Below are 27,611 nucleotides of genomic sequence, written 5' to 3'. Positions count from 1 at the left end.
CTCACATAACCTGCATCTGTGACATGGTGTGTGGGTAGGGGATCATGGCTCCCCAGCCCTGGCCCCGCGTTGTCACTACCCCAAGATCCTGCCCTTGCCTGTCTTTCCTGCCCTGAAAAACTGCTCCTTGCCTGATTGAAGACCCATCCCATCTGCCTAGCCACACACCCTGTCTGTGTGGGTCCTGCCCTGGTGGTGGGTGCGGAGTGGATGGGCCAGAGTGCCCAGGCAGCAGATCTGGGTCCAGGGGCAGCAGCAGCAGGAAGCGAGTCTGGCCACCTTGCTTTCCCAGCCCTGCTGTGTGCCTGGTGGTGGCAGGACTGGCTTTATGCACCACAGCTCAGGCTGCCCCCTGTGCCTGGGCTGGGCAGAACCAAAGCTGGACAAAATCCCTCAGTGGGCTGGATCCAGTCATCAGGCCATATTTTACCCATCCCTGAGCTAAACAGAAGCATCGGTGGCAGAACTGAGCTCAGTAAGTTAATGCAATAACTCAGTGAATAAATAACTCATGAATAAATAATAAATGTCATCCACAGATGTTAAGTCAGTCAACTTACACTGTCAACATGAAAGCTAGGCAAGAAAACAGGGTTAGATCATGAAAATTATTTCCTTTGGTATTTCTGGGGTTTGTTTAATACAGTATATACACACAACATGGTAAAACCAAAATCCTAGAGACATACATACATGGATCCAACCCAAAGTGAGGAGATCATACTGATCTTGAATACTGAATAATTCTTCTACGTTCTCCATGTCACAGTAGTCTGGTCCTGCAGATTGCTTTGGCACTATTACATGAGTAATAGTAAATTCATTGTGTGTCTGTAAAAAATGTAATGGGAAAATGACTTGAATTAAGAGATGAACAAATGGATTAATGAACAATGATCAGTAGGGAATCAACAGGTCAGATTCTTAGCTGGTAAAATAGTGTGGCTCCATGGATTTGAATGAAGTTTTGCTGATTTATACCAGCTGAGCCTATGGCTATCAATTTTTTCACTGCAATAGATAACACAGGAACGTCAATATATTTGACATGGGTGTGCACAGGAAAATGTTAAAAGGAATACTTTTTCCAAAATATGGAAGCAGGTAACATAAATATAATCATTTTCTCTGAAACCTGGATATAAATAAATTCACTGTTTTTATTAATATTTCCTTTTGAGTTTCTACTGCTATTTGATATCAGCTTTGAAACTCTTCTATACTCCTGCATGTATGCATGCACAAGTAGTGGAATCTTCTTTGCTATGAGGGAAGTTTGATAATTAAGAACTGCTGCAAAACTAAGTGAGCACAACACAGGCAAAAATAAAAATAAAAAACAGCAACAATTTTGCTTTATATGCGGACAAAGTGTTTTTTTTACATTTTGATGACAGCAATACATTCTAACATTTTTACATATCCAGTTGTTGTGTGCAACTAATTCTTATTTATTTTTGATGAACACCATGGAAAACGCTTGAAAAATCCCACAACTGTATGCAAGATACGAGATGATCAACAATACAACATCACAATGACTATAAGGTAGTCAATTAATTCTGCAAAAAGGCAAATAGTAGATTACAGTTCAAAAAGAATTATAGACAGGCCCATAAAGTTATAATATTAATTACACTACACACTTATGCTTTAGATCTGCTTTTGCTCTGTTATCAGTTCCTTACATGAAAATGCAGTACTATCAAAAGTGCCTTCCCCATACAAAAGTGAAGGTTTAACTGTACCAGTTTTCCACAGAGAATTCCACATGTTTCTATTCCTCTTTTTGTATTTTCCTCGGCTAGTGATAGAAATTTTGGACAAAGGTCTCTGGGTAAAACTACACCTCGAAGTGCTTCAGCTACTTGTGCTAAAAGAAGAGAAAAATATAATTTAGCCTTCAGTGTAAAATTTTCTAATGGAAAACATGTATATAGTTAATCAACTGAGTGGTACAATAGTTGTGAATCTTTAAATGAAAATTGCAATGTGTGTCACACAATTTCTAGACTAGAATAAGAGATTCTGGAGGCATAACACTATAATCTTTCTTCTGCTGAAGACATATGAATCCTGAACAAGTTAACCAACTTGCATTCTGTAAAAAACCAGACTGTTAGCTTCTAGACTGTATTTAATACAAAAACAAAAATGAAAAACCTCCAAACCTCTAAAAAATGCAATCACGATGGACCTGGCTTTGCTCCCACTGAGCCTACAGCAAAATTCTGATTGAATTCAGTGACACTAACTTAGGTTAATATCTGCAGATCTGGTTTTTGGGTGCTTAAGATACCATATGGGTCAATGTACAGTAAGTATCCATTTCAAGGGAGAAAACAATGATGGATTCATATACAAGTACTCCAGGAACACACAGTCTTCATGTTAGGATAAAGCCTACAGTGAAAGACATATTCCTGTGTGTATTTTGAAATAAATTGTGACAGGCAGAGGAGCACTGCAAAAGACTGAGACACTTACTCTGAACAGCGCTTAAAGTAGCCACTGGCTTGAAGGCCCGGTTTACTGGAGGAGACTGTCCAGCACAGACTGATGTTTTACTCTGATTAACTTTTGCTGATAATGTGGGAGATAAGGAGTTGTTCTGATGTGTAGAAATGCAAGACAGCATACTCCCATCAATCTGTTCAGACATAAACATATTCTCTTTAACTTTCTGATCGCGGGCTAGTTCTTGCTTCTTAAGTTGGTCTTCAAATAACTGAAACTGTTCTGATTCAAGCTGCTGTTGTCGCATATGTGCAATTCGCTTCTTTTCTGCTTCTATCAATTTCTCATGCTCCAGTCTCTTTAGATATTCAGCTTTACATCTGTTCTGGAAAGCATATAAATGGAGTGGTCAAATTCTCTCCACAGTAGTAAAAAAGAACCACAAAACAGTGAAGGGCAAGCTAGTGAACAGATTAGTTAAATCACTCCTTCAAGCCCTGCTATTATTAAACCATAATGACTCTGTTGGCATACAACAGTCAAAATATCAAAAAGCTGTACCATTAGAAATGCTCTAAGATACTACAGCATATATTATAAGGGACTGTTACCACAAGATTCCCATTCTGCACAGCCCCTGATATTGTATATATTTATTTCAATAGTAATAAGCATTTGGCCTTGAACAACTTATACTTTACCAGAAAAAAAATAAGAGCCTAAAAAGAGGCATGTTGTTGAGATAAGGGATACAAAGAAGAGGCCCTTATTAGTGCAGTGTGAGAAATCCAATCGTTCTTTAGTCCTTTCTCTATGGTTCTGCTGTTCGTTGTGGCTAATTTGTTTGCTTGGTTTTATTTTATTTTGTCTTTGTTCTTGCCTTTTTCTTCCTATAACTCACTAACTTCCTTGAACTGGTCCCCAGCCCAGGAGACCTAACTTTGTTTTGGATGCATTTTTCTATACTGTGCGTTGTTCTGTCTCTGCCACGTAGGTCTTTATTGTACTCCTAAGGACCAATAGATACTTTGCTAATTGCAGGGACTCTCCAGGTTTCTTTCCACCTCTTTTAAGAGCCATCACCCAAACCTTCCCAATCCAATGACAATTTGAATGAAATATTTAACGGTATTAAAATGATGAAATATATTGAATGGGACATGGATTCAACTTATGAACAGGAACATGAATTCCTCTAGCAAATTCCAGAAGCTCCACTACAGACAAGTTTTTAAGCTACAAACACATTTCCAATGATTTTATTACACAAGGGGTAAGCAGTCCTATACATGCTTTGCTATTAGGCATATACCCCCACAGGATCAACCAACCTTGCTGGGGTTGTTTGAACCCAGTACTCTTTCCTGCCATGGCAGGGGGTTGGACTTGATGATCTGCTCAGGTCCCTTCCGACCCTAGAAACTATGAAACCTGGCTTAGCTGTGTATCTTCCACATCACCATGATTTATGCTAGGAGTCAGGGGTATCCCCATTCTATTATGCTCTAACTTCATTTTTATTCTCAGAATAAGGCCATTTCCACACATTCATATTAGTTCCTATTCACCATGTTAGATTTTCAAATAACAGGACAAGTGTACCAAACTACAATGAGATATTTATCACAACAGATAAAAGGCATATTTGGATATTGACTAATTTTATTAAATACAGAAGTGTTTGATCAATTACTTACTTCTAACTACCCACACAATTGCCAATTTATTAAAGGTTCAAGAGAAAGAGGCTGTTTGAATAGATTCTCAATTACATTGCCATATTTTTTTTTACATTTTTGCTCACACAACTGCTTTTCTTATTTTAATGATGATGTTTATAAAAATATTAGCTATAAACAAACATACAGATAATGCTTTAAATTAAACTGAATTTGGGTAAAACTTACTTTGTTTTGCATGTAATCTTGGTATTCCATGTTATATTTTTTTAAAAGATCCCTCTTCAGTTCATCTGTCTTTGGAAATGCAACCTCCTTTAGTTTCTTTTGTGGGGGGGAAAAAAATGTAAGTTTGCTTTTTCACTTTCCAAAAAAAATCAGCTGGGCAGGTAAACCAGCTGTAATACAAATTAAACTTCAATCATTTCAAAACGAAATTAAATAAATTGAATAATAAACCTCTTTTCAAAGTCTATAAACCAAATAAAGCCAGATTATCAACTAGAATACACTGGCACAGTATACTGGTTTCAATAAAGCAATGGTAACTGTTACCAGCTGAGGAACCAACCAATAGTTTGAGCACAGGAAAGTCAAGTACACCCTGATTCTCAGCAGGGCAAGAAGATCGCTTCCAGCACCCAAGCTTGCTCATTCACAGCTAGTAATAGTATTGCCACATATCATGGCACTGGGTTGGGCTGACATGCTTTTTTGTGTCTAGTTTTCACCTCCGTTTTGGCCTGTAAAGGTCCTTGCTGAACCCCACTGAAGTCAACAGGCTCTAGTCAGCTGTTTGGCTCTTCTCACAAAGTGGGATTTTAGCAGATTTAAGTATAATCAGTTAGGCATAGGAATGTCAGTGACTGTAAAGAAGGCAACAACATGCACCTTTCCAGAATCACTTAGGAATCACTGCAGAGCAGCAGGATGCACAAACTTCTGATAGGGAGACAGTTTTCCGTGTTTCAGCAAATTTTTGGAAGAATTCTGTGTGTTTTTAATTCAGAAACAGATATTTAAAGAAAAACTTCCTTTAACGCAAGGGTGGGTAAAATGTGGCCCACGGGCCAGATGTGGCATTCTATCCATTCTGTGGGGCCCCTAAAACATTTAGAAAATTAATATTTATCTGCCCCTGGCTGCCTGTCATACAGCCCTTGATGGCTTGCCAAAACTCAATAAGCAACCCTCCACCCAAAACAACTGCTCTTTCCTGCAGTAACAGAACTACAATTAAACCAATATAGTAGTAGGCAAAAGCATACTTTGGTAAAAATGCAAATGTAAAATAGAATACATATTTTGGTGTTAAAGGAGAAGATACTTTGGTTAACGATCTTATCTAATAATAATAATCTACTAATAATACTAATCTATCTAATACTATCGAATAATAATAATAATACCATGAATCCCTATATTTTTATCAGTAAGAGGACCAGGCAGCAGCTATCACTTAGGTGGAAGTGGAATCAGATCCTAAGTATTATTAAATCAGCATATCTAAACATATACATAACTCTTAAGAGATTTTAATTGAGCTTCCAAGAGTGCATACACTGGTTGTAATGAATAAAAGCGATTTGTTCACCATCTTCAGAATTCTAGCCATGATCAAGCTATTAAATTTAAATGATACATTTATGGCTGATACATAATGCTGTTAAGAACTAGTTGGTTAAACACTGTTTTATCAACCGAGTGCAACATTTTGCAGTCAGGGAAAAAGCATGCTGGGAAACATCCATCAGTTGTATTGGAAGAGAAAATTATGAAATGTTAAGCAAAGTAATACCTTAATAATATCTTGTTTTTCTGGTACTGCACATTGATGATAGTCTCGGTGATTGGGCAGCTCTTCTACAAATAAGCTGGAAAATTAAGCATGCACATTTTTTTGCCTTATTAGCCAGATGAAGATCCATGGTAGCTTTTAAGTTGAAAGAAAAATAAGGTTCACAAATCACAGATATCAAACACTGTATTCCATTTTGATTTATAGATACTTTCTATATTTCTACACTTAAACTGACATGCTGGCAAGGAGTTGTCTATCAAAAATTATGTATCCATACAAAGGGTTTTTGTTGTTTTTCATTAGTGATCTATAAGAAAAGGACTAACTATACATGGCACCAGAAGTCTCCAGGCTGTACAACAGCTCATCTCTGTAACAAAATCTGATGACCACCCTCATTTTCACTTCCTTTTTCTTAAGTAAAAGGCATAATTTCATGAGATCAGGCATGCTACACTGACATATTAATGCAGCCTTCTGATCAGAGTTTGTTGTGCTGTGAGTTATAACAATGGGCAGCTTGTCTAGACATCTAAATTATTAAAACACCAACACCACCAAACACTATTGTATACGTAGAATGCATTGTACTATCCCTGTTCACATTCAACTATAGTATTATGAAAAGTTTACCTTCCAGGCTGGAAATCTTTAGTTCCTCTATCATCCCCAATTTTTTTAGAATGTTTAAAAAAAAAGGTTCAGCTTTAATACTTTTAGAGTATGAACAGAATGAAGGGAAAAAAGTCCCATTAGACATCTAATATATTAACTTGAAAAGCTCTAGAAACAAAATGGCTGATTAGAAAGCTTTAATCTGTTACGGAAACAGCTCTCAATTAAGAAGTCTCTTGATTGCTATAGTGTAATTTGTTTTTAAATCTTTGGGAGGAAGAAGAGAAAAAAAATCACATGTCGAGCATGTACAGTACATTTTGCATAGTTTTTTAAAATTATGGGATAAATTCTATCTAACCTTTTTGTGGAAAAGCAGCAGGAAAAGAGGCAATAAGCCCCTTTGTATGGTTTGCTTGAGTGCAAGAAAAAAACCACAGTCTTTTGACTGCACTGATGCTGAGGATGCTCATCTGGGAAAGCTTATAAATTGAGCTAAGTGAGCTTGTGAAGCCTCTGGTGGTCTGTTTTCATCATGTGCATATAAACAGAAAATAAGATAGTCGATAGCGTTCACATCTTAGCTTGGTAGAATAAAAAACGAATGTAGCACTTTAAACATAAACCAGAGTGAATGGCAGATGGGACAGCTACACTAGGTATTATAACAAGAGGCCTGGCAGAGGAACTGATTAGCATAAAGATCTCAGAAGGACAAAGATATTCTGTAAGAAAATCATTAATAGTTTTTCCAAGTTTTAGACTGGTGGACTCCTGAGCCACATTTTCATTGCAGCAATTCATTATATCCATCTATCTATCACAATCATTAACTATAAACATAAGAGACTGTCTTACGTTATAAATTTATTATAAAATACAAAAGCATTTTCCAGGTTTCCTTCCTCAAGATATACAGATGCCATTCGTTCCATCTCTACTCCAGATCTGAAGTAGCGACGTGGAGTAATATCCTCATTTATTGTGATATTACAGCCAAGCTTGGTTAAGGCACGAACTCGCTCCTCTGGGGTCACAGAAACATCTGTGTGGTCAGGAATGGCAGTTAGCTTCTTCTGCAAAACAGTCAACACATCAGAGATTACACTTCAGTCTGGCTGGGGCCACGTCGTTCATGTATTCCTTTTTTCAAGACACTTGGGGAAAAGTTTTAACCTTTTAAAAACAACAACAACAAAAAAACTTCAGTACCCCGAGTATTGGCAACAATGAAAAGCTTCTAACATGCTTCTTCAGTACTTTATAAATGACAAAATAACTGTATTTAAAAAACCCTCCACATTTAAATATTGTGAAAAAAAAATAAAGAAATAAAGATAAGGATTCAAAGAAATGCAAGAACAATCCTGCCAGGGCAGCCTCCTAGATTTCCTAAGATATGAATCCCCCACAAAGGGTCCGATCTATAGGAACTGAACATATTATACTTAGATCCTGATGCTAGAAACTCTTCCTAATGATTGTGGTGCTTACTCTTGGGCTCAGCTTGATTGCAGAATCAAATCAATACCTCATTTCAGTATTAATCTTATATATTTAAACAATGAACATAAATATTAATAAACAAAACAATAGACAATGAAGCCACGTTTCAAAATGCAATTAATTTTCTCTCATGCTATTCTGAAAGGAATTACTATGCTGAGAAACAATTTCTTCTTTTATTTAAAGGCTCAGTCTTTGTAGATTAAAAAATGGAGGGAGATAATAGTTAAAACAGGTTAGAGAGCAATGTAACAAATCAAGTGTACTTTTTATTTTCATGTGCATTTAAAATGCCCCAGACTAGGGAGCAAATGGGTAAAGAACACATGAACAGGAGACAGAACATTGGAAAAACATTTCAACTGGCAGCCAATACACCTAAACTACACTTGATGGTATCATTTACTCTCCTGTTCTGAAATAGAAGGTAATACTTTAATTGAGCATCATATTATAATACCTACCAATGAACTAACAGTGAAGGACTGCTCCATGTTGCCCTGTGTCTGCAAACTAAGATCTCTGTTTCTTTCCATTCTTTCCATCTGCCCACGAAGAACAAAATGGGAAAAAAATCAATTCAGCAAGCTAAAGCAAACTTCCCCCTTTGTCCCAGCTTATTATCCAAAGAGGAATTTGAGTACAAATACACTGATTGTTGTCATGTGGTAACATGAAATATGACAAAGAAATCATTCAGTTTGTAAGAAAATTCAAATGTCCATCTAGGCTCTTAGGTCATGCTTATGGTACTAGCACCTGGAGTATCGTACTACTGAAAAAAATAAAACGCAGACTTTCCTTTCAAAGCATTTGCGCGGCTCCACTGACTTCATCTGGAAATCGGTAAATCATATTACAGTAATAAGTTTTTAAGAAAATATATCAGCAATATATTTTTGAAACATTACCTGGACTGAAAATTAGCACCTTTTAAGTTCTAATGGCAAAATAAAAGTCAGACACAAAAATACTGGTATATATTGTGAGAGACATATGTACCTGGCGTGCAAATTTAGACAATTCTCTGATGATTCTATGATTAAAAATAGGCCAGATGACTCTCTGAGCTCGAACATAAAGTACAATCAGTAACAGAGTACGGCTGAAACATTTCAAGCACCACTTGTTCCACCTGCACCACTGGCTGTTTTCAAGAAATGATTATAAACTGCACTCAAAATATAACATGGATATGAGCTGACTGATAAAAAAAAGTCCCTATGCAGTTCTCAGCAAGTACAGGCTGTGGTCATCATCACCAAAAACTGTTTTTGGCAAGGAAATGATTTGTTTAAGCCACACATGAATAAGAAGCCTGAAGCTAGTAGTGGATGTTCTAATTCCCAACTCTTGAGCACTTATAACAGAAGACTGGCTGTGAATGTCAAAGTCATCATGTGATATAGGAAATGAATATCATAAAACCCAAAAGGCTAGTCTTGAGCAGCACGCAAATCAAAAGCAGCAGCAATGTGCTCTCAGCTGCCAACTCTCTGGATTCAGATGCTAGGGTAGTACCTCAAGCTGCTTGTGTCTGGATCAGGTCCCTGCTGGTGGCACAGGGATGGGGGGAATTAAACCTCTGTCGCAGGGCACTTCCGTGCCCCGCTCCTAAGGAGGCTTAACCTGGGAGGGGGAGAGGTGTAGCAGGGCACTAGGGTGCCTGCTACTGGCATTGGGAATAGGGCTGGGCTGCCAATCGGCAGGACAGCACATCTGAAGGTGGCTTAGGCAACAGATCGGGTCAGCTAACAGCCAGGGGGCGGGGCCTGGCCCATATAAACAGAAGAGCCTGAGGCCAGAGCCAGTTCCCTTCTGGCAGCTTAAGAGGCAGGAGCCCTGCTACAGAGCAGAGCAAGGCAGAGCTGCCTGAACATTTGAGTGCCTATGTGTTGAGACGAGATGGAGAGCCCTCTGTTACAAAGGCTTGAAGGAGAGCCAGGGTGCCGCGGAATGTTATGGCCGGTAGGCTTATTTTGAGTTAGAGCCGGTTGGCTGATAGCTTTGAGTTGCTGTTGGGCTGTTTGTATAAGACTGGAGGACCGGGAGAGGCTGTAGGGGATGGAGGAGGCCTCATTAGGAGCTCCCCAGTGGAGTGGGGGGGGTCCTGGGTGCCCTGGGAGGGCACAGCGATTGGTGCCGGAGCTGGCACTGCGGGTGAGCGCTGGAGAGAGGCGCGACATTGTGGGGTGTCATGACCCCAGCCCGAGAGGGGCGGTATTCTGCCCAGTGGGGCGTAGGCCTCAGAGAGGGCGAGGAGCGCGAGAAGCGCAGCGTAGGCCCCAGAGAGGGCGAGGAGCACGAGAAGCACAGCGTAGCCCCAGAGTGGGCAGGCACACGGGAATAGGAAGCCCCAGGGAGGGCAGATTAGAATAGGAGGCTCCAGGGTGAGCGACTGGCACCCTACCGGCACAAAGTCCCAGAGAAGGACAAGCGCACAATTAAAGCCCCGGAGAGGGGCAGGCGTGTGAGAACAAGCCTGGAGAGGGGCAGACATGCGGATAGGGGCCCAACGGAGATGAGGCGCGTACAGAATAGAAGCCGGAGAGGGCTGAGCGCGCGATTAGAAGCCGGAGAGGCCCTGGGAGAGGGGCGCTTATATTGGAAAGACCCCGGAGAGGGCGTTTACAGGAGAGAAGCCCGGAAAAGGGCGAGAGTGTGAACAGAAGCCCGGAAGGGGCGAGTATATTGGGCGCGCATACTGAGGGACCCCAGGGAGAGGGGTTGCACGTATTGGGAGACCCCAGGAAGGGGTGAGCATACAGGCACAAGAACATCCGGCACATGTGTGAGGCTTGGGGCGTGCTAAAGGGGAGGTTGGAGGCACGCAAGGCCCATAAGGTTAGGGTGCACCAGATCACTGTACAGAATAGGGGCTAGGACAACCTTGGCACCGTGTCCAAGCGAATGATAAGGCAGCCTCCCATTAGTAATATTCCAGCAAGACGTGGCGGGCGAGAGAGAGGGTGTGTTTGAGACCCAACTTGGCAAGGTAGGGGCGCCAGGGGAGATCACGTGACAACCTCTCTGGCCAGACCTCAGTCCTTGCTCAGGCTGGGGAGCAGAGCGGAGGGGCCAGCCCTGCAGTGGAGCAGAGAGCCCCGCCAAGCCCAGCAGAGAGTATGCTGGGATGCTGGGGGTGTCTGGTTTATCTTAAATCAGCAAGGGGTCTGGGACAGACATTGCATGAACTGGTTTGAGCCAAATCAGTTAAGACTGATACTACATTCAACCAGGTTTATTTCAAACTGGTTTTAGCCATTTTCAAACTGGTTTATGTGCACTGAACATCTGTTCTATTACAGGGTTAAACCAGTTCGTGATCATTTAAACCAGATGTGTGTAACGTCTGTCCCTAGCCCCAGGGTTCTGCACAACACATTTTGAAAACCACTGGTATAAATCTTGGAACTGTACTAGTGCATAAGGCTCATTATGATCCTTTATTATTGCTTCCAACATAAAGGAATCATAACACTTCCTTAACTGACTCAAGAGGAAATTACCCCACTGTAAGGGGACTCTTTGCATGCGCTGAGTTAACACAATTACTCTTTGCTCCTCCTCCTCACAACCTGATGCCAGGAGCTTTATCATGGGAAAAAGAGAAATACTACTGCAGTGCCATGAATGAAACTTGGAGAGAGAAGCACCTCTGTCAATACCCTTTTGCAAAGGAGCTGGTTAGTTCTGTATGTATGAAGTCCTTTTGTGTTATCCAGCATCCAGTACAGGACAACTAAAGCACTGCTTATTTCTAGTTTGTGGAACGGCCCATTTGGGATCACAGTAGGTATGGGTTGCTGGAGGCTTGCTTTAATTAGCACGAAACTGCAAAGTAACCTCTGCTGTGCTCCATTTGTACCATAAGTTTAGCTGGACCACTGTACTTACTGTAGACTTTATCAAGAATAAAGACTGAACTGTGGATGGCCAAGAGCTCATTTTATATGGTTTCTGTTCCTTGAAGCTTCACAAATACCAAGATAGGAATAACAAAGCATATTTGGACTTAAGCAGAAGACCCAGCTTTCAGAGCCTTTTGCGGGTTTTGTATCTAAAAAAAAGCAAACATTTTTCAGAGCTCAAAAACTGGATGAGATCTGCACATTTTAGAATAAGAGGTGTGCAAGCCATGCCCTCTTTCATTTACCTCTCAGGTCTCAAACCAAGGTGTTCCCCCCCGTCCCCCCCTTCCTCTCCCGCTGCTCCCCACATAAATACAGACTGAATTTCTGACACAGGACCAAATCCAAAAATTCAACAGTTGCTATTGTAGAAAACATGCTTTCTGCCCAAATAAAGATTTCAGGAGTTGGCCCAACTGGCACAAACTAAGTTTTCATTTCAAGTGAAATACTGATTTATTTTTCAAAAAGCACTATTGTTCACTCTTTAGGGAACTGGGGAAGTAAGAAAAAGTTTTGCTACAAAAGAGCTGTCAAAAGCCTACACAAAACTCACCCACACAAGCAACTTCTAACAAGTAAAATGACATACAATAACTTTGTTCAAAACTAAGCTGTGAGCAAGCATGTTTTTATTGAACTCCATTCCAAGCAATACTTTTCATGTGAGAAAATGAATAAAAACAACTTCCTTTTTGAACAACTTTTTCTCCTATGAAATAAAAAGTTCACTGCAGAAGCAGCAAGTTTAGGAGAGGCTGGCAGTTCAAGAATCTCTTCCTACCTAAATCACTGGCTTGAATCATTGTCATTTTCCCCCCAGCACTGACTACTAGCCAGGCTGAAACAAATGGGTTCTGCAAACCCTTCCCCCCTTTCTGTATCTATGTTTTCCTATTCTTCTGCTCCTACTGCTTGAATTGGCAGCCAACAATAATACCAACCACACCTAAAAAGTCAATTTGTGATGCTCAGTTCCCCACATCCAATAAAACACAGCCTCTTCTGGGAGACTATATATTAGGCCCATGTCCAATCCATTCCCAAAACAAAACGTGCTGGACTACAGAGCAGAAAGGCCACAAGCAGTGCTTCATCCCAGAAAAGGTCACTATTTGGGCAGCCTGTAGCTCCACAAAAAATCCATTTCTAGGATGATGCAAGAACCTTCCATGCAACTTTCTTTTGGTGTAACATCCCCTTTCCCAGTGTCCCCTGCTCCTAAAGTGCGTACATTAAGGAGATTAAATTTACTGAGGCAATTACAAGCTTTAAGTAGTGTTAACAGAAAACAAAGCCAATCAGAAATTCAGACAATATCTGGAAGCAGCAGAAATTCAACACCTCCTTTAACTTCTAGCAGTGCATAACAGCCTAGGAAAGGCAGCATCCATCTAGGTACACTCTAGGTCAAGCCACAGTGAAGGAGGTTAGTAGAAAAGCCATTCCAAATACCCAAAAATAAATAAAATCTCTAGTGGATTTTAATGCAGGAGGCCATTTAGCTTATGGAACAAATTCTAATATATACGTGAAAAATGTGGTACCAGGACAAGCTTGACATTTTTCTAATGCTACCAAAAACACGAATGGCAAGAAATACAAAAAGGTGGCTACAAAAGAGGCCACAGGTTTCAAAATAAAATCAATGCAATATTTCATCTCTTATGCCTAGGTATGTTGGTTGGAATAGTATTAGCAACACTTCAAAGAGTTGCACATGTATCTCTCCTAAATTTGTATACCACACACACCACAAAAAGATAATCCACTCTGATTGTTGCCTCCACATGATATTGAAATATGAATTAATAAAAGTAACAAATTACTCTACAATAGCAAAGAGATATTTAAATAGGAAGTCCCTTTGAGTGGAACTGGATACAGCTTTGTTCATTTTTTAGATACAGAAAACACTTACATTAATATGCTCAACTGTAATCCACACCCAAACACGTTACACAAATCTAAAACTATCTCAACCAATTGAAGTATAGGGATGACAGGTTGGTACTGATGATATGATATAATACAGCCAGAAAAGCTCTAAGTGTATCCACACACACAGCTGTTCTGCGAAGAAAGAAACCCTTCTTTCTGAGGGCAGACTAATGTGACCTTTATGCAAAAGGAATCTGCTACAGCCACACAGAGCTGACAGAAGACACGCATGGTCTTGCCCATCCCTTCTGCCAACTGACATGGTCTCTTTGGTATCTGTGTATTGCAAAGGGTACATGTGCTGCCAGCAGAGCTGATGAAGCGGATCTGCACTGATCTTTCAGAAACTGCCAGGAGTTACGAGAAGTTAACGTACGTAAGGGGAGGCAACTGTTTCGGGCAGAGGGCTGCCTACTGAGCTTCACAAGCTGTTGAGGGCCATGCTTCCTTCTCTGGAGCAGAGAAGGAGGAACGGCCCCATGGTCCCAGGCCAGAAGCCTCTGCTAAGCATTGAGTTCTGGTTGTGGGGCCAGGGCTAGGCGGGCCTTGCTGCTGGGTCCTACCACTGGCTTCCCCTAGGTCCAGCCACTGGCTTCCCCTGGGTCCTACTGCCCTGGGCTCCTGTCATCTTTGACAGGCAACCAGGAGCAAATACATGCTAAGTTTCCACATTTTTAGGGGCCCTAGATGCTGAATAGAATGTCCTGGTGGGCAGTATTTTGCCTGCCCCGGAGTACATACTGGTAGGTTCCTTGACTCAGCTGCTGTGTCAGCAGGGCCTTAAATTCTAAATGATAACCACTTTTCTCAATTTTCCAAAACGGTGCCCTGTAATAGGCTGAGAAAAATCCTGTTTTCCATAATGAGTGCACAGTTATTTCTTGATTAACAAGCAGCATAAAAATCCTGGTAATGATTACCTAACAACAACCCTCAGCAAAACAAAATATAGAGATTTACATAATCACTGCATGGTTATTTCTTAATATTCAGACAACAATTACGTAAATTCTTCAAGTTTCACTGGTAACTAACCAAAGGATTCATCATTAACAAATAAACAAAATTCTAGTCACAAACCTTCTTAAACTTTTGTCCTCTTTCACCTTGTCGTGCACTATTATGATGCTACGAAATTAAACTTCAAGAGAAGACACTTATCTTCAAGGAAGATAAAGGGGTATCAGCACAAGAAGCAGACCAAGGGGATGAAGATGGAAGTTCAGGGGTATCAGGGCATCATAGAAAGGATTAGAGGTTGCCTTACAGACTGACAAAGATATGAGATGTAACTGAGCGATTTGCGGGAAATTTAGCAAAACCCTTAATTCCATAAACAGAGTGGTGGTGTCCCACAATACATTGCAAAATTTCTCCCTAACACAGCATGCCACATAGAGTTGTGGGATTCCAGTGCATAAAACTGCATGTCCTTTACAGATGAGATGATGCTGTCAGGATACTGTACCATCAAGGGCAGCCAGGAGTCAATACTCTCTGCCAAGAAACTGTCAGGAACAGTATGCCAGCAGAACTTTGTAGGGCAGACAAGACCATTGAAAGTAATTATGATAGCAGTAGAGACTAAGAGGATAGGATTGTAAAACAATTATCCAAGTGAAGAAAAAAAGAGGTTTAGATTTTATCCCAAAATTAATAATGTGAAGCAGGTGCTTCAAATCAAGTCAATGTCCCAAGGTAGGGGGTATTAATTCAGTATTCAAAATCAGGGAGTAGCTTGAACTTCTTTAAATAGTATTAATCACTTCAGCAATTTCCACCTTTACTCCTTGTATAATTTTTAACACCCAAGGATTACAATATACAAACTAATAGCTTTTTTAACCAGAAGACACCATGACTACTACTTCAACATGCAATTAGAATATTGCAAATGTTTATAACATTATGAATGACTAGTTTGTATAATAAGTTTATGACTTATTTTATAACTTTGACTTTAATACTTTTAATGTTTTTGTTAATATTTTGTATAACACTTTCATGAAAAGTTGCATTTAAAAAGAAAGTATTTTTTTCAAGGTACCTATGTAATGTAAGTCTCAAAAAATAATCACTGTGATTACGCACTTCTGGAAATTTCTCTCCCTTGCCTGTAAATATCTGTATGATACTTTGGTGAGTCACAGACTCCAAATGCTGTTTTCTTTTAAACCAACTGGATTTTTGCTAATAAATTCAAAGAAGTAGTGTATGTGGTATATGGAAAAATCCAGAACAGATATATTTTGGTATCTAGATATTAAAAATTACAGTATAGAATGCTTCCATATCTTAAAATAATGTTAGGAATTACTGTTCTGTGATTTATTCCCTGACAAAAGGATTTAATTTAATAAGAAAGGCTGAATGGGCTAGTAAGCCTTTCAGCCATTAGAAAGTGGTACAATAATCATGCAAAAATCTCTCTCAAACAACAAGAAGAATTCAAATAATTAGTCAGAAAGCAAAAAAAAATACTCTTCCAAATCTCAGATGTAAAGTTATCCCGCTAAGCTTACACAGAACTTATATGGATTTAACCGAGGTTTTTTAAATCATTGGCATCAGATGGTCCTCCACCTTTCCAATTCACTAAATATAAAACAGAAGGAATATTAATAATTTTGCATATTGTACAAAATATATAGGCTAGATGCTCAAGAGCTGAAAAAGTTAGGTGTCCATCTCCCACTATATTTCAATAGGAGTTAGCATGTATTCACTCAGGCTTGCAGAAAGTTAATTCATAATAAAGAAACTGTCTCTCTGTTATGGGTCACTTTAAGTTAATCAAAACAGTAACTCTGCCTTCCATAAGCTCTCTCTGAACAAAAGACATCTGTCTATAAATCAACATGGCTGTCAGGCTAACTCTTTGCCATCAGAACAAAAATTCGCCAAACACAATAGCTTCTTTCAGAAGAATAAAGCACAGAGCACTAGGTCCAGATCATCCCTCCTTACAGAAAATTCTGCAGAGGAGAGGAAGTGGGTAGAGAGTCTCTATCAGAACCTCTTCCACAGGACCCCACACCTTCCAGATGAAGGAGCTGTAGAAAGTGCTGAGCATCTGTCCACAATCCTGGCCCACCCTCAGGAGACAATCTGTGCCTCTGCACTTGCTCAACATCCAATGCAACAGAACATCACTTGAACTGCAGTAGCAGAGTCTCTCCACTGGAGGAGCTGTACAAAAAACAGAAGACTGGTCAAAGCTAAATTTTTTTTTCACTAAATCTCCACAAGCCAGAAGGGGGTCAAAAGACACTACCCCAGTCTCCACTCCTATTTGTCTATATTTCACCATCTCTCCTGTGCAGATGTAAAGAGAGGGGTCTCTGCAAAGCCAGGCATTAATGCTGTGTGATTAGAGCTTCCCACCCTTATGTACAAGAAGGAAATCCTGCACTTAGGGAATCTTATGGTTCTGCCTGCATCAACAAGGACTATGCTAGTGAGCGCCCACTCCCCGCCCTGCCAAATACATTACACCCTTTTGCGTATAGTGTGCACAGACTGCTGATGCTGTGCTTCTCTGCTGGGCTCTCTACAAAGCCTTTTGACAGAGTAGGCATGACTTGTTGTCCATTCCTAGGGTGCACAGTAAATCTGAGCCTTCAAACTCCTCTATGCTTTGCCTTACAGTCACATACTGTAATGTAATTCTACAGTAAGAAAATGGGAATACAGAATTCTAAAAACAAAAGAGAGCATAATTATTTTGCAATTTTTCAGAAAAAGAGTGCTATTACAATTAATAAATTCAGTATGTGGCATTTTTAGTGTACACTCATTTAATTTACTAGTTTTTGTTCCAAGTAGAAATGTTTTGTGAAAATATACTGTTTACTTACTTATGTTGCTGCTTTAAGTATACTTGTACAATAAAATGAGAAGAGTTTGTTACAGTACATTGCAGGACTTTGGTAACAGCTTCAATATTGCAGCTAACAGAAATCAAGCTACGAGCACTCTGGAGTTAACAACATGATTTTATCTAGCTCGAGTTTGTGTTGCTGGTAAAAATAATAGATCATCATCATTAGATGTATATGCCTCTCCTTATTTCTCACCTGTATCCGCACAAAATAAAATGTGTGCGCCTTAAAATTAATTGTTTATACTGAGCATTAACAACAACATAGCAAAGTTATAGTTATATCCCCTGATTTATTCCACTCCTCGTTCCAGTTCTATTTCAGCATTTTTGCCATAGGCCCATTTTGTTTCAGTTTTTCCCTGCATTGTGGTACCTACACATTCAACTGAAAGATCACTAGACTAAGCCACTGAATTCAACACAGACAAACAGCTAAAATGGAAAAATTCTGGATATATGTTTACAATTCAGCATAGCTGCTATGGGAACTGGCTTAATACTTTGGAAAAAACTGCCACCACCTAGGTAAAAAAAACCCTTTCTCAGCCATTGTAAAGTGAATTTAGAACGCACTAGTACTCTATGTAGATCTAGTGTAAACCAGAACTAAACCTCACCTATTTTTTCATTTCTTTTTAAGCAGAAAATTTAGGGAGGAAAAGAAGCATAAGAGTCAGGCAAGGCCATTAATTCCTAGGAACTGGCCAGGGGAATAGAGTCCTTACTTTCCCTTCAGAAACAAGCAGGCCTCAAAGCTTACAACTACCCAACTGAAATGTCTGAAATAGTACCACTAGCACTAATGAGATTTAATTTCTGTTTCTTCCTCTTCCTTCAAGTGTGCCACCTGCAAAGCAGGGTTGGGGGCATCCTCTTGAGTCATCCCCTCTTTATCCTGCCCTTGACTCTTAGAGTAACACATTCTTCAGGCCTTCTTGTTAGATGCCCAAAACATCCACCTGATTTCACTCACCTGTTGGCCTATTGATATCTCTTTTGTCTGTTACCACACCTTCTCCTTCCTTACAGGATTTGGTTGACTCCACAAATCTACCTTGTCACCCTCCACACCTACTGTTTCTTCATTGCTCAACCATACATCAGCACCAACCTTATCACCGTCTTGTAGAATTTTCCCCTAAAGTGAACTGACATTTTCCTATGCAAACCATTCTACTTGCTGCCTTCCATCTTGAATGTGCCTTATTTATTCTGATCTTCATTTCCTCATCTGTCCTTCTTGCACAGTGAACTCCAGATTTTTGCACAGATGGTACACGCTGGTAATCTAATGCCACAGGTATGTTTCCCTCACCATCACTTGAAAGTGAGTGTGACATGTAGTCTGTTTTTCCTGCTGATGCACAGATCATACCATTCCAGATGTGCCTCCAGGATGTGTCTTCATATGTCCAAGTCACTCTCTATCTATCTGTTCTCTGCTCCCTGTGATCTAGACTACATCACCTGTGAATACCATGCACCAGGACACCCTTCCAAATAGGTGAAGTAGTCTAGATTGCACTCACAATATTTTTTATACTCTGTGAGAGGGAGCTGTGTTGTTACAGGAAAAACGGGGGAAAACAGCTGCATTTTGTAGATCCTCTGGGATAGACAGGGTTGGCAAACATATTACTTGCCAATTACTTGCCAGACGGTTTCAAGACTGGTTTCTTCCTTCTTTAGGGAGACCACTACAAGTCTCCTCTGAGGATGACTACTGTTCCTCTTAGGAGATGGGATCATTTGCCCCATACTATTTTATACTTTATTTTTAACCCCTTCAGGTGACTGGATGTAGTTTGCACTTAATAAAAGGGTGACTGAGCAATTGCAATATTTCCATATTCATTCTTCTACTGGGCAAGAATCTCCTAACTTGTCATACCCATTACAGGCTTATGAACATAAGGAGGGAGAAGGAAGAACACTGTTAACTTTTATTTTAGAAATATCAGTTTAGCAACTAATGACAATAATAATTTCTCCCACGAGGCAGTCACTCTGGCCTTGGAGTCTATAGTCTGGAGAAAATAAGGTCACTTCAGAACTTGTTCAGTGAATTTCAGCATAAAATGAGGACAAAGGTGGGTGAATGCAATGTACACAAAAATGCTGATAATCCAAAGGGTGTGGTGCTATGAATTAGTGCAGGACAGCTACTACCTAATAAGCAAGGTATACATTTAACACCAAGACATTGCATACCCTGGATTTCATATGGAACTAATGATATAAATGGCATATGCTTTGGCCAGTCCCAGGATAGGCTCCAAACAAGGATCTGATGCTGCAAGATACAACCTACTACATTTACCCTACATGAGTCGGAATGCAGACAAAAAATTAAGGCTTTAGCACAATTTTCCTATTAAAAAAATAATCAACCCTCCAAAATCCTGATACTTAAAAACATGTTCCTTTATACTGTGAAACGCTTCCTAAGTCAGTGTTTCCTAACCGATGTGCTGCATTTTGGGCTGGAGACGCATCCCCGGCCTACTGCTACTGTGGACACAAACAGACAGGGGCCATGGCTCCAACCCAAAATGCCATCAGGCTTGCTGCACACCACTCCCCGAATCAGTGTCTAGCTGGCCACATGCCACTCCCCGCCACTATGCGTCCACTGTGCTGTGGTACATCTTTATTTAGGTAAGCGTGCTGTGAGGCAAAAAGAGTTGGGAAACACTGTTAAGTGACCTTAATGCTGCAAACTCATACATGCTCAATTTTACGTACACAAATAGTCCCTTCAGTTGCTGGCAAGCCCCTGAACTACAGGTTTCCCTCACTTTATGCAGGTACTGTATGTGCAAATTTGCTTTTACGCAATGACCCTTTTTATACCAAAAATCTGTTATACACGAGGTAAATTCACCTTATGTGATCAGTGTGGTGCAAGCCTGCAGTCAGCTGCTTTGTGCGGTGCATTGTGGGAGTGATGCCCACCAAAATATAGTCTCCTGTGTGGATCTGTGCTCCTTAGTTGTTGTGTGCGACACGTGTTTCTGTAATTGTCATCCCCCTTATGGTATTCATCACCACCCTGTGCTTGTGTGTACCGTGTGCTGTTGGTGAGTACCAAATCTGTCTTTTAAAAGTGGTACAAACGGGTTTGGGGGTCAGTATTGTCGAGGTCTTGAAATGTATCCCTATTTGTTACGTGATAAAGTGGGTTGCCTTCATGCAAATTCAAGTGGTGTGCCGTTTTTCAGGAATACATGTACAGCATAAAGCGAGGGAAACCAGTACTTACATGCTTGAAGTCATGCAAAACTCTTATTGGCCAGCTCCTTTACACACAGGTAGGCAAAGAATCTCTTTTGAAACTACAAACTACATCTTTTGGACCGAACAACATAGAATTGCATTATATCTCCAGATTAATAGCCAAATATTTTGTGTAAAAGAAATATTTTAATCACAACACATAACATTTAACCATTTATTCCACTTTAAAGGTATTCTGAATAAGCCATATTCCTACTACTTTTTTCCTCTTTACAGATAATCAGAACTACAACAGAAGCGATAATTTACAAACAGAGAAACAAAAAAATAATAATTTAGCTGCTCAGAAGGGCAAATTGTTACCCTGTACCATGCTGCAGTCATATACAACACATCTTCCCTATCTTCATTCTCTTCGCCCAGTAACAAAGAAAAATAAGCACAGCTTGGGATGGAGTGATCTTCCTTCCACCTCACCATCTACGCCTAGAGATTTACAGGTGGTGAGCTACAGTTTATAGGAAGTGTCTTCTTAATTCTCCAGCATATGAATGAGGCTTTAATATATTTTTTAAAATTTTCATTAGCTTCACGAGACACCTTAGCAGTTCTAGAACCCAATCTATTTGCCATTAAAATACAGAAAGATTACTGACTCATCAGGGATGCTTGAAATCCATTTCCTGAGCAAAAACACAGAAAAATTTGCCTTTCTGCACCATCGCACCCCTCTCACTCCCGCTGCTGATTGGCTGTGGGGCCCCATGCCCTGCCTCTGATGTGCAAGAGGCAAAAACCATGTTTCTGCCCCAGTTTTGTCTCTCATGGATGAGCAGCAAGGCATGGGGCCATTGGGGCCTGCTGCCAATCAGTGGAGGAAGCGGGGCACAGCAAGAAGAGCAAGAATAAAGGTGCTGCTGCCCTGCATGCTTCATATTTCCACCACAGTTTCAGTAAGTCCCTATGAATTTCATGTTACCCACAGAAAAACACAGGTTTTTGTCCTGAGATTTCCCCCCTTTTCTCTGTGGAAAACTAGGATCCCTGCTCATTATATTTACTTTAAAGGAAACTGGACTGTTCCCATGGGGTCTGGTATCTTGGGGCTTTTAGCAACGTCACTGTGGAAGTCATGCAAATAATCACTATTCACAACCTCCCACTGGTCCAGCATGTTCTGTAACCTCCTACCTTGCTAATCAAAGTGGAAATTTTCATTTAAACCAAATGCAGAGGCATGCTTTATTATACCAACTGAAAACTGTGTCAACCCACTGTTTATCAGAAAATTATTTTTTCCACAGTGGCAAAGGAATATAATGTTGAAAGGCTTTACTGTTTTCTGACTGTAATATTAGTGTGAAGATACTTAAGAAAGCTAAGTGTCCAAGTAAAGGAAAAAATGCATTTTCAACTGAAAACCCATAACTACATATTCAGAACTGCATTTTCCTAGTCTAATTACAGCAGAGTTGTATACAAGTTGACTACAAAGCTAAGAGATTTGGTCAGAGGATCAAAATCCAATGTATTTGTAAACATGTTGCTATTATTCAATAAGACATTAAAATTATTGACAAGATTATTTCAGATTGTCCAAGCAAAATATTTTAAATCAAGGCACAATTACCCTATTGATAAAAGTATTATTTAGGACTACCTACTATAAAAATTGCATCTGTTTCACACATTTGTAACTGGGAAATTAGGTACAGCGACTGAGAACCTATTGTGCCAAAGCACATCTGTTTAGGTAAAATGAAATGATAGTTTCACTTATAATGGAAACTGTGATTAGAAAAAAAAAGTTCTGCCACTAAAATCTAGATATTTATCTATTTCTTGAAAAGAGAGATAAATACTTTTATTATAAATGAGCACATTAACTTGGTTACAAGGTCAACATAGTATCTGATACAGAAATAGGCAATTGCCTAGTGCTAGACAAGTACATAGAAACCAGGGAATAGTCATGCTTTAAAAAATGGCAGCCATTTATTGGGTTTTTTAAATTCAGAATGTACCTTGCCACTTCTTCAACTTCCCAGTATTTCAAAACACCTTTCACCTTGGGCTATCAACTGTCTCAAGACAATTATTAGCTTCCATAAAATGACTGAAGACCTGATCCTACCCAACTAGGATGGATGCAAACTCACTGACTTATGAAATCAGTTTACACATTTCTCCTGAGCAAAGTTATATTTCACCCGACTTCTATTTTTTATTATCGCAGTACTCTAAAATAAAAATCATGTTTATACCTCTTCTAAATATTAGACATAAAACTGCATAAACATTTGCATCAAGCTGTGCATATGCAATTACATACCACTTGTGAGCAATTCTTTCTAACATCTTCGGTTGGCTTGGAGATGCCATTTCCATCTGGCAGACAATAAACTGGTCTTAGCTACTCATGGATTCATTACCCCTCAGTGAAACCTCTGTAGTGCAAGATGCTGGCGGACAGCCTTCAGCATGTAGGAAACTCCCAACAGGTACAGAAAAATGCAGCGCATCACCTCAGCAACCCTAACTACCTAACCCTAACTATGCATCAGATCTGCCTTTTGTTCTCTCTGCTGCTTTCCCCACAGACAACTGAATCATGTTCAAGGTCTTCATCTTTGTCTTCAAAGTCCTCACTGGCCTGGGCATCTAAGGAGCCTGGTGAACACCAAGGCTGCTCCTCCGACGTAAGGACAAAGCTCAGCCCAGTGGACAACAACTTTCTCAGGGGCCAACCCAAGAGAGCAGGATGAACTCCTGCAGCCACGACAGGGGCATCACCCACCCTCACCTCTTCTGGGCCAGGCCAGTTTCTTGCCTCCCTAACACAGGGCCCTGCCACACGTTCAGATGAGCGCTGGAGAGAAAGAAACCGGCTGTGTGGCACTGTCAAGCGCTGGCTTTGGCGCGGGGGGGCTTCACTTTTATAGCTCCACGGTTGTTTTTATAACGATGCTAGGCTTAAGCAGAGTTCAGAGTACCGTTGTACAGAATGGGGTGGAGAGGGATGACCCCGTCCCTACTTCGTTGCTCCGAGCCTCCGGCGCCATCCACCTGCCAGGGCCGGGGGCGCCGTCAGCTCATGGCGCGCGTCACAGCAGGGCCGGGGCCGGGGCCGGGCGGCGCCGCGTGCACCTCGGGAAAGCCTCTCTACCCTCCCGCCCCCGCTCCCCCCAGCGCGGCAGAGCCGAGCCCGGCCCGGCCCCGGGCGCCACCAGCAGCTTCTCGCTGCCTCAGCCCAGGTCCCGCCGCCTCCCGCCCGCAAACGCGGTACCTGCGGGCGCCGCTCCCCTCGCAGAAAGCGCGCGCCCGGGGCGGCGCTGGCGCTGGCGCTGCAGCAGCCGGCTCAGCGCCGGGCGAGGGAGGGAGGCGCGACCGCTCCCCACTGCACAGGGCCGGGCCGGGTTGAGCTGAGCGCCGCCGCGCCCTCGTTGCCTCCCGCCGGCTCCGCCCGCAGTGCGCTGGGCCCGCCCGGCCGGGTGGAGCCGGGGCCGCCTCCCGCGCTCCGGCACCTGCCCGCAGGCCCCGGCGCGGCGCTTCCCGCCCCTCGTGGCGGGCGGGCAGGATGGCGGCGCTGCCCTGCACCACCCCGGGGCACTGGTGCGCGGCGAAGCCGGAGCAGAGCGGCTGCCGCCGGGCCCCGCCTGACACCTCGCCGCCACCTGGCCCAGGCCGAGGCGCCTGGCTGAGGATCGCTGCGCTGTGGCTCTGAATCCACACACGCTCCCCCCGTGTAACACACGTGAGAGCGGTTGCAAGCACCAGCAGCCCCTGTGCAAAGTTTTTCACACTCGGCAATGTTTTCAGGACAAGGTGGAAAGCTCTGGTCCGTGGGGGGCAGGCAGGGCTTGCTGCAAGAGGCCCTGTATTTGTGTGCCTGCCCAGTCCTCCTGTGCTAATTCAGTAAGGCAAGCGTTTGTCCAAACCAGTGATTTTCAGCCAAATGCCTTTTGAGATGCTTTCCAGGGTGCAGGGCGCCAACAGGATGGAATCTGTAACGTTCCCTCTTCTGATCTGCCAGGGTCTTTCTGAGGTCACCGCAGCAAAGACTTGTATTATTACTTTCCTCTACTAAAAAAAAAAAAAGATTGATAATGAAGAACTGGTATTTTCTGAGAGGTGCTGCAAGTCTAAAAAAGGTGGAGTACCACTGAACTAAATACAGTTCATTCCCCTTGGGTGCATATTGGATAAGTGCATAATTTGCTTAACTCCAGTACCAGTTTGGGAGGGTTTTGCCTGCTGCTTACGCAGTAACAAACATCTGGTACCTGTATATTGGTTAAGTACACAGACGACTGAAGTGTGTAGTAGCTTTCAGCCCTCTTGTCCCCCATGCAGTTGTACTCTGATTAATTGCCTAAAAATGCTGGAGGCAAAGCAGCGGTGTCAAGGCTGCCATTTAAAGTTTTGAAAATGACGAGCTAATCGAGGCTGGGCTGCTAATACCACTGAACGGATAAAGTTGTGTACTTAATTTATGTTAAGTTTGGATAAGTGCATACTCCAGATAAATTAGTCCTGAAGCCTGAAACTGAGTACACCATCTGAAACGTTCCCGACTTACATATTTATAGGCCTCTGTATTCTACCTCCTCCACCTTGAAATATAAATATTATTTTAAAAAAAAGGGGAAAAAAAGAGCTAAAGAAATAATCTGTTGAAGAAAGTGTCAGAAGAAAAAACAACCCAGAGATGAAGGGTTACAGAAAACAAACTTGCCAGTATATTAATCTGACAAGCAAGAAGATTAGCTAAAGAAGACCGAGGAAGGAAAGGAATTTATTCTCCCTCTTTGGTACAGATTTGTAAGTACCTAGATTAGATGGGTAGACTGACTAGATGATAAAATGTACATGACATACAACCCTCTGGCCCATTTGATATTCTCTTGGCTGTCTTCTGGTTTACACACTGGGCACAGGGTTGCAATGCTAACAGTTCAGCTGATCAGGTCATCCAAGTACTCATATTACTTTAGTACAATGTGTGGTCCATGTTTTACGTACAGACCTGGTCAGCAGACAGGAGAGATTATTATCTAAGGCCCTGATTCTGCTAAGGTTTATGTTCCTGCTTGAAAATCTCTGTACATGAGTAGTTCTTGTTGAAGTAAGTGAGACTACTTGGTGCATATAGAGAAGCACATATGTAAGTCTGCAAGAATTTTCAAACAAATAAAATTAATGCAAAGCCCTTTGCAGGCCTTATGTGACCCCAGTCCTCCTAGATGACTCTACTTCTGTGCACATCTGTGACATATACCACTGGCTTCAGTTGCAGGATTGGGACCTAAACAGAAACCTGATGAAGGATGGGAGAGAAAACGAACAAAATATAAAATCCATTCTCCATCTTTTCAAAAGACTGCTCCTTCAGGTCAAAATGGGAAGCTGATTCATACACTAGCACAAGATCCAGAAAAATGAGAATTAGTTCCCTGTTCCATTGCACACTCCCTATATGACTTGAGCAAGCTTATGCCTGGATCCTTATACCTTTGAGAAGATGAACTCTAATCTCTGCCCTAGTTATCAACTGTAAAATATGGATAAGATGAGGGTGTTATGATAGCAAATGCATTAAATAAAATTCAGTTGGTCTAATAAAAGATATCACATCTATTCAAAGAACCTTGACTGCCTATGTCCTTAGACTAACATGGCTACAAGCAAAAACCCTTAAACAATATGAGTTGCTCAGACATGGTGATGATGGGGGAGATGGAAAAGTGTCTAAGATAGGATCTAGTTGTGGCGTGCTCCTACATTCTACAGGCTGGTTTACAAATACTAGAAAGGATGTAATTTCATATTAAATCCACAGGGATTTTCTTATAGGTTTGTTTGGGAAATGGGGTGAGAAATAACATAGTATCACAGTGTACCTCCATACTTGCTGACATGCCTTACATTTTAGAAAGCTGGTAGTTCTGCCCTATCATTCCTTTTTAAGCAGGACAGATATTTCTTTCCCTTTTAGCGATCTATCCTCTTGTGAATACAGGACAAAAATATTGTAATTTATTTTTAAAAGATTCTGTAATCTTAAATATTGCAGAGGAAGGACATGGGTATTAGTTTGACTCAGTTACCAATTAGCTATATTCTAATATATGTTTATTCTAAAAGTAATAAACTGGTATATTAATATGTTAACATTAATACACATATCAAGAAATATTGTGTTATTTATTCAGTAGGACTCTGATGAAACATATTTCTCTCATATGCTGGGAAAAATGTCAATGATTACTTTTGTGGGAGTTTAGCATTGCATATAAATTACTGTAATTAATGGTAACTATAAAACTAGGTGATGTTCATAGCAAAGAAAAGTTGCTTGTAGTCTGTTTTAACTGAACAACTTATAAGAGAATAAATAACCGGCAATGAATAAAAAATTAAAATAAATTGTGACATATTTCATATGAAGCATTGGAACTAAGGCAGTTGATATTTTGTTAAGATATAACAGTGGAGAACAGTATGTTACATTACAAAGTGATAACTATCAAACTGCCTGCAATATTTTTAAGTGATTTATTGTTTTGATTATTTGTATTTTT

The 27,611-nt window shown here is 41.0% G+C and overlaps 1 protein-coding gene across 3 annotated transcripts in view; it reads right to left on the bottom strand.

Moving 5' to 3' along the window:
* Positions 1–24,620, bottom strand: part of STAMBPL1 (STAM binding protein like 1) — a 32,386-nt gene extending 7,766 nt beyond the window's left edge. The window contains exons 1-8 of one of the 3 annotated variants that reach the window (XM_090058493.1): positions 24,317–24,620; positions 8,523–8,603; positions 7,411–7,628; positions 5,935–6,010; positions 4,365–4,460; positions 2,488–2,842; positions 1,749–1,873; positions 694–831 (exon numbers count right to left, since the gene is read on the bottom strand). In XM_090058493.1, the coding sequence (XP_089914619.1) occupies positions 694–831; positions 1,749–1,873; positions 2,488–2,842; positions 4,365–4,460; positions 5,935–6,010; positions 7,411–7,628; positions 8,523–8,603 (1,089 nt within the window). In that variant the 5' untranslated portion in view covers positions 24,317–24,620. Of the gene's footprint in view, positions 1–693; positions 832–1,748; positions 1,874–2,487; positions 2,843–4,364; positions 4,461–5,934; positions 6,011–7,410; positions 7,629–8,522; positions 8,604–11,955; positions 11,999–23,362; positions 24,196–24,316 lie in introns of those variants that run through there. The other 2 variants (XM_090058494.1, XM_090058492.1) reach the window with 2 other exon arrangements.
* Between the last annotated feature and the right edge of the window lie 2,991 nt (positions 24,621–27,611).

This window comes from Crocodylus siamensis, chromosome 7, assembly GCF_052110815.1.
Source record: "Crocodylus siamensis isolate JL-2025a chromosome 7, ASM5211081v1, whole genome shotgun sequence".
NCBI lineage: Eukaryota > Metazoa > Chordata > Crocodylia > Crocodylidae > Crocodylus > Crocodylus siamensis.
Note: the sequence above shows the minus strand (reverse complement) of the source record. Positions and strands in the feature narration are given on the sequence as shown.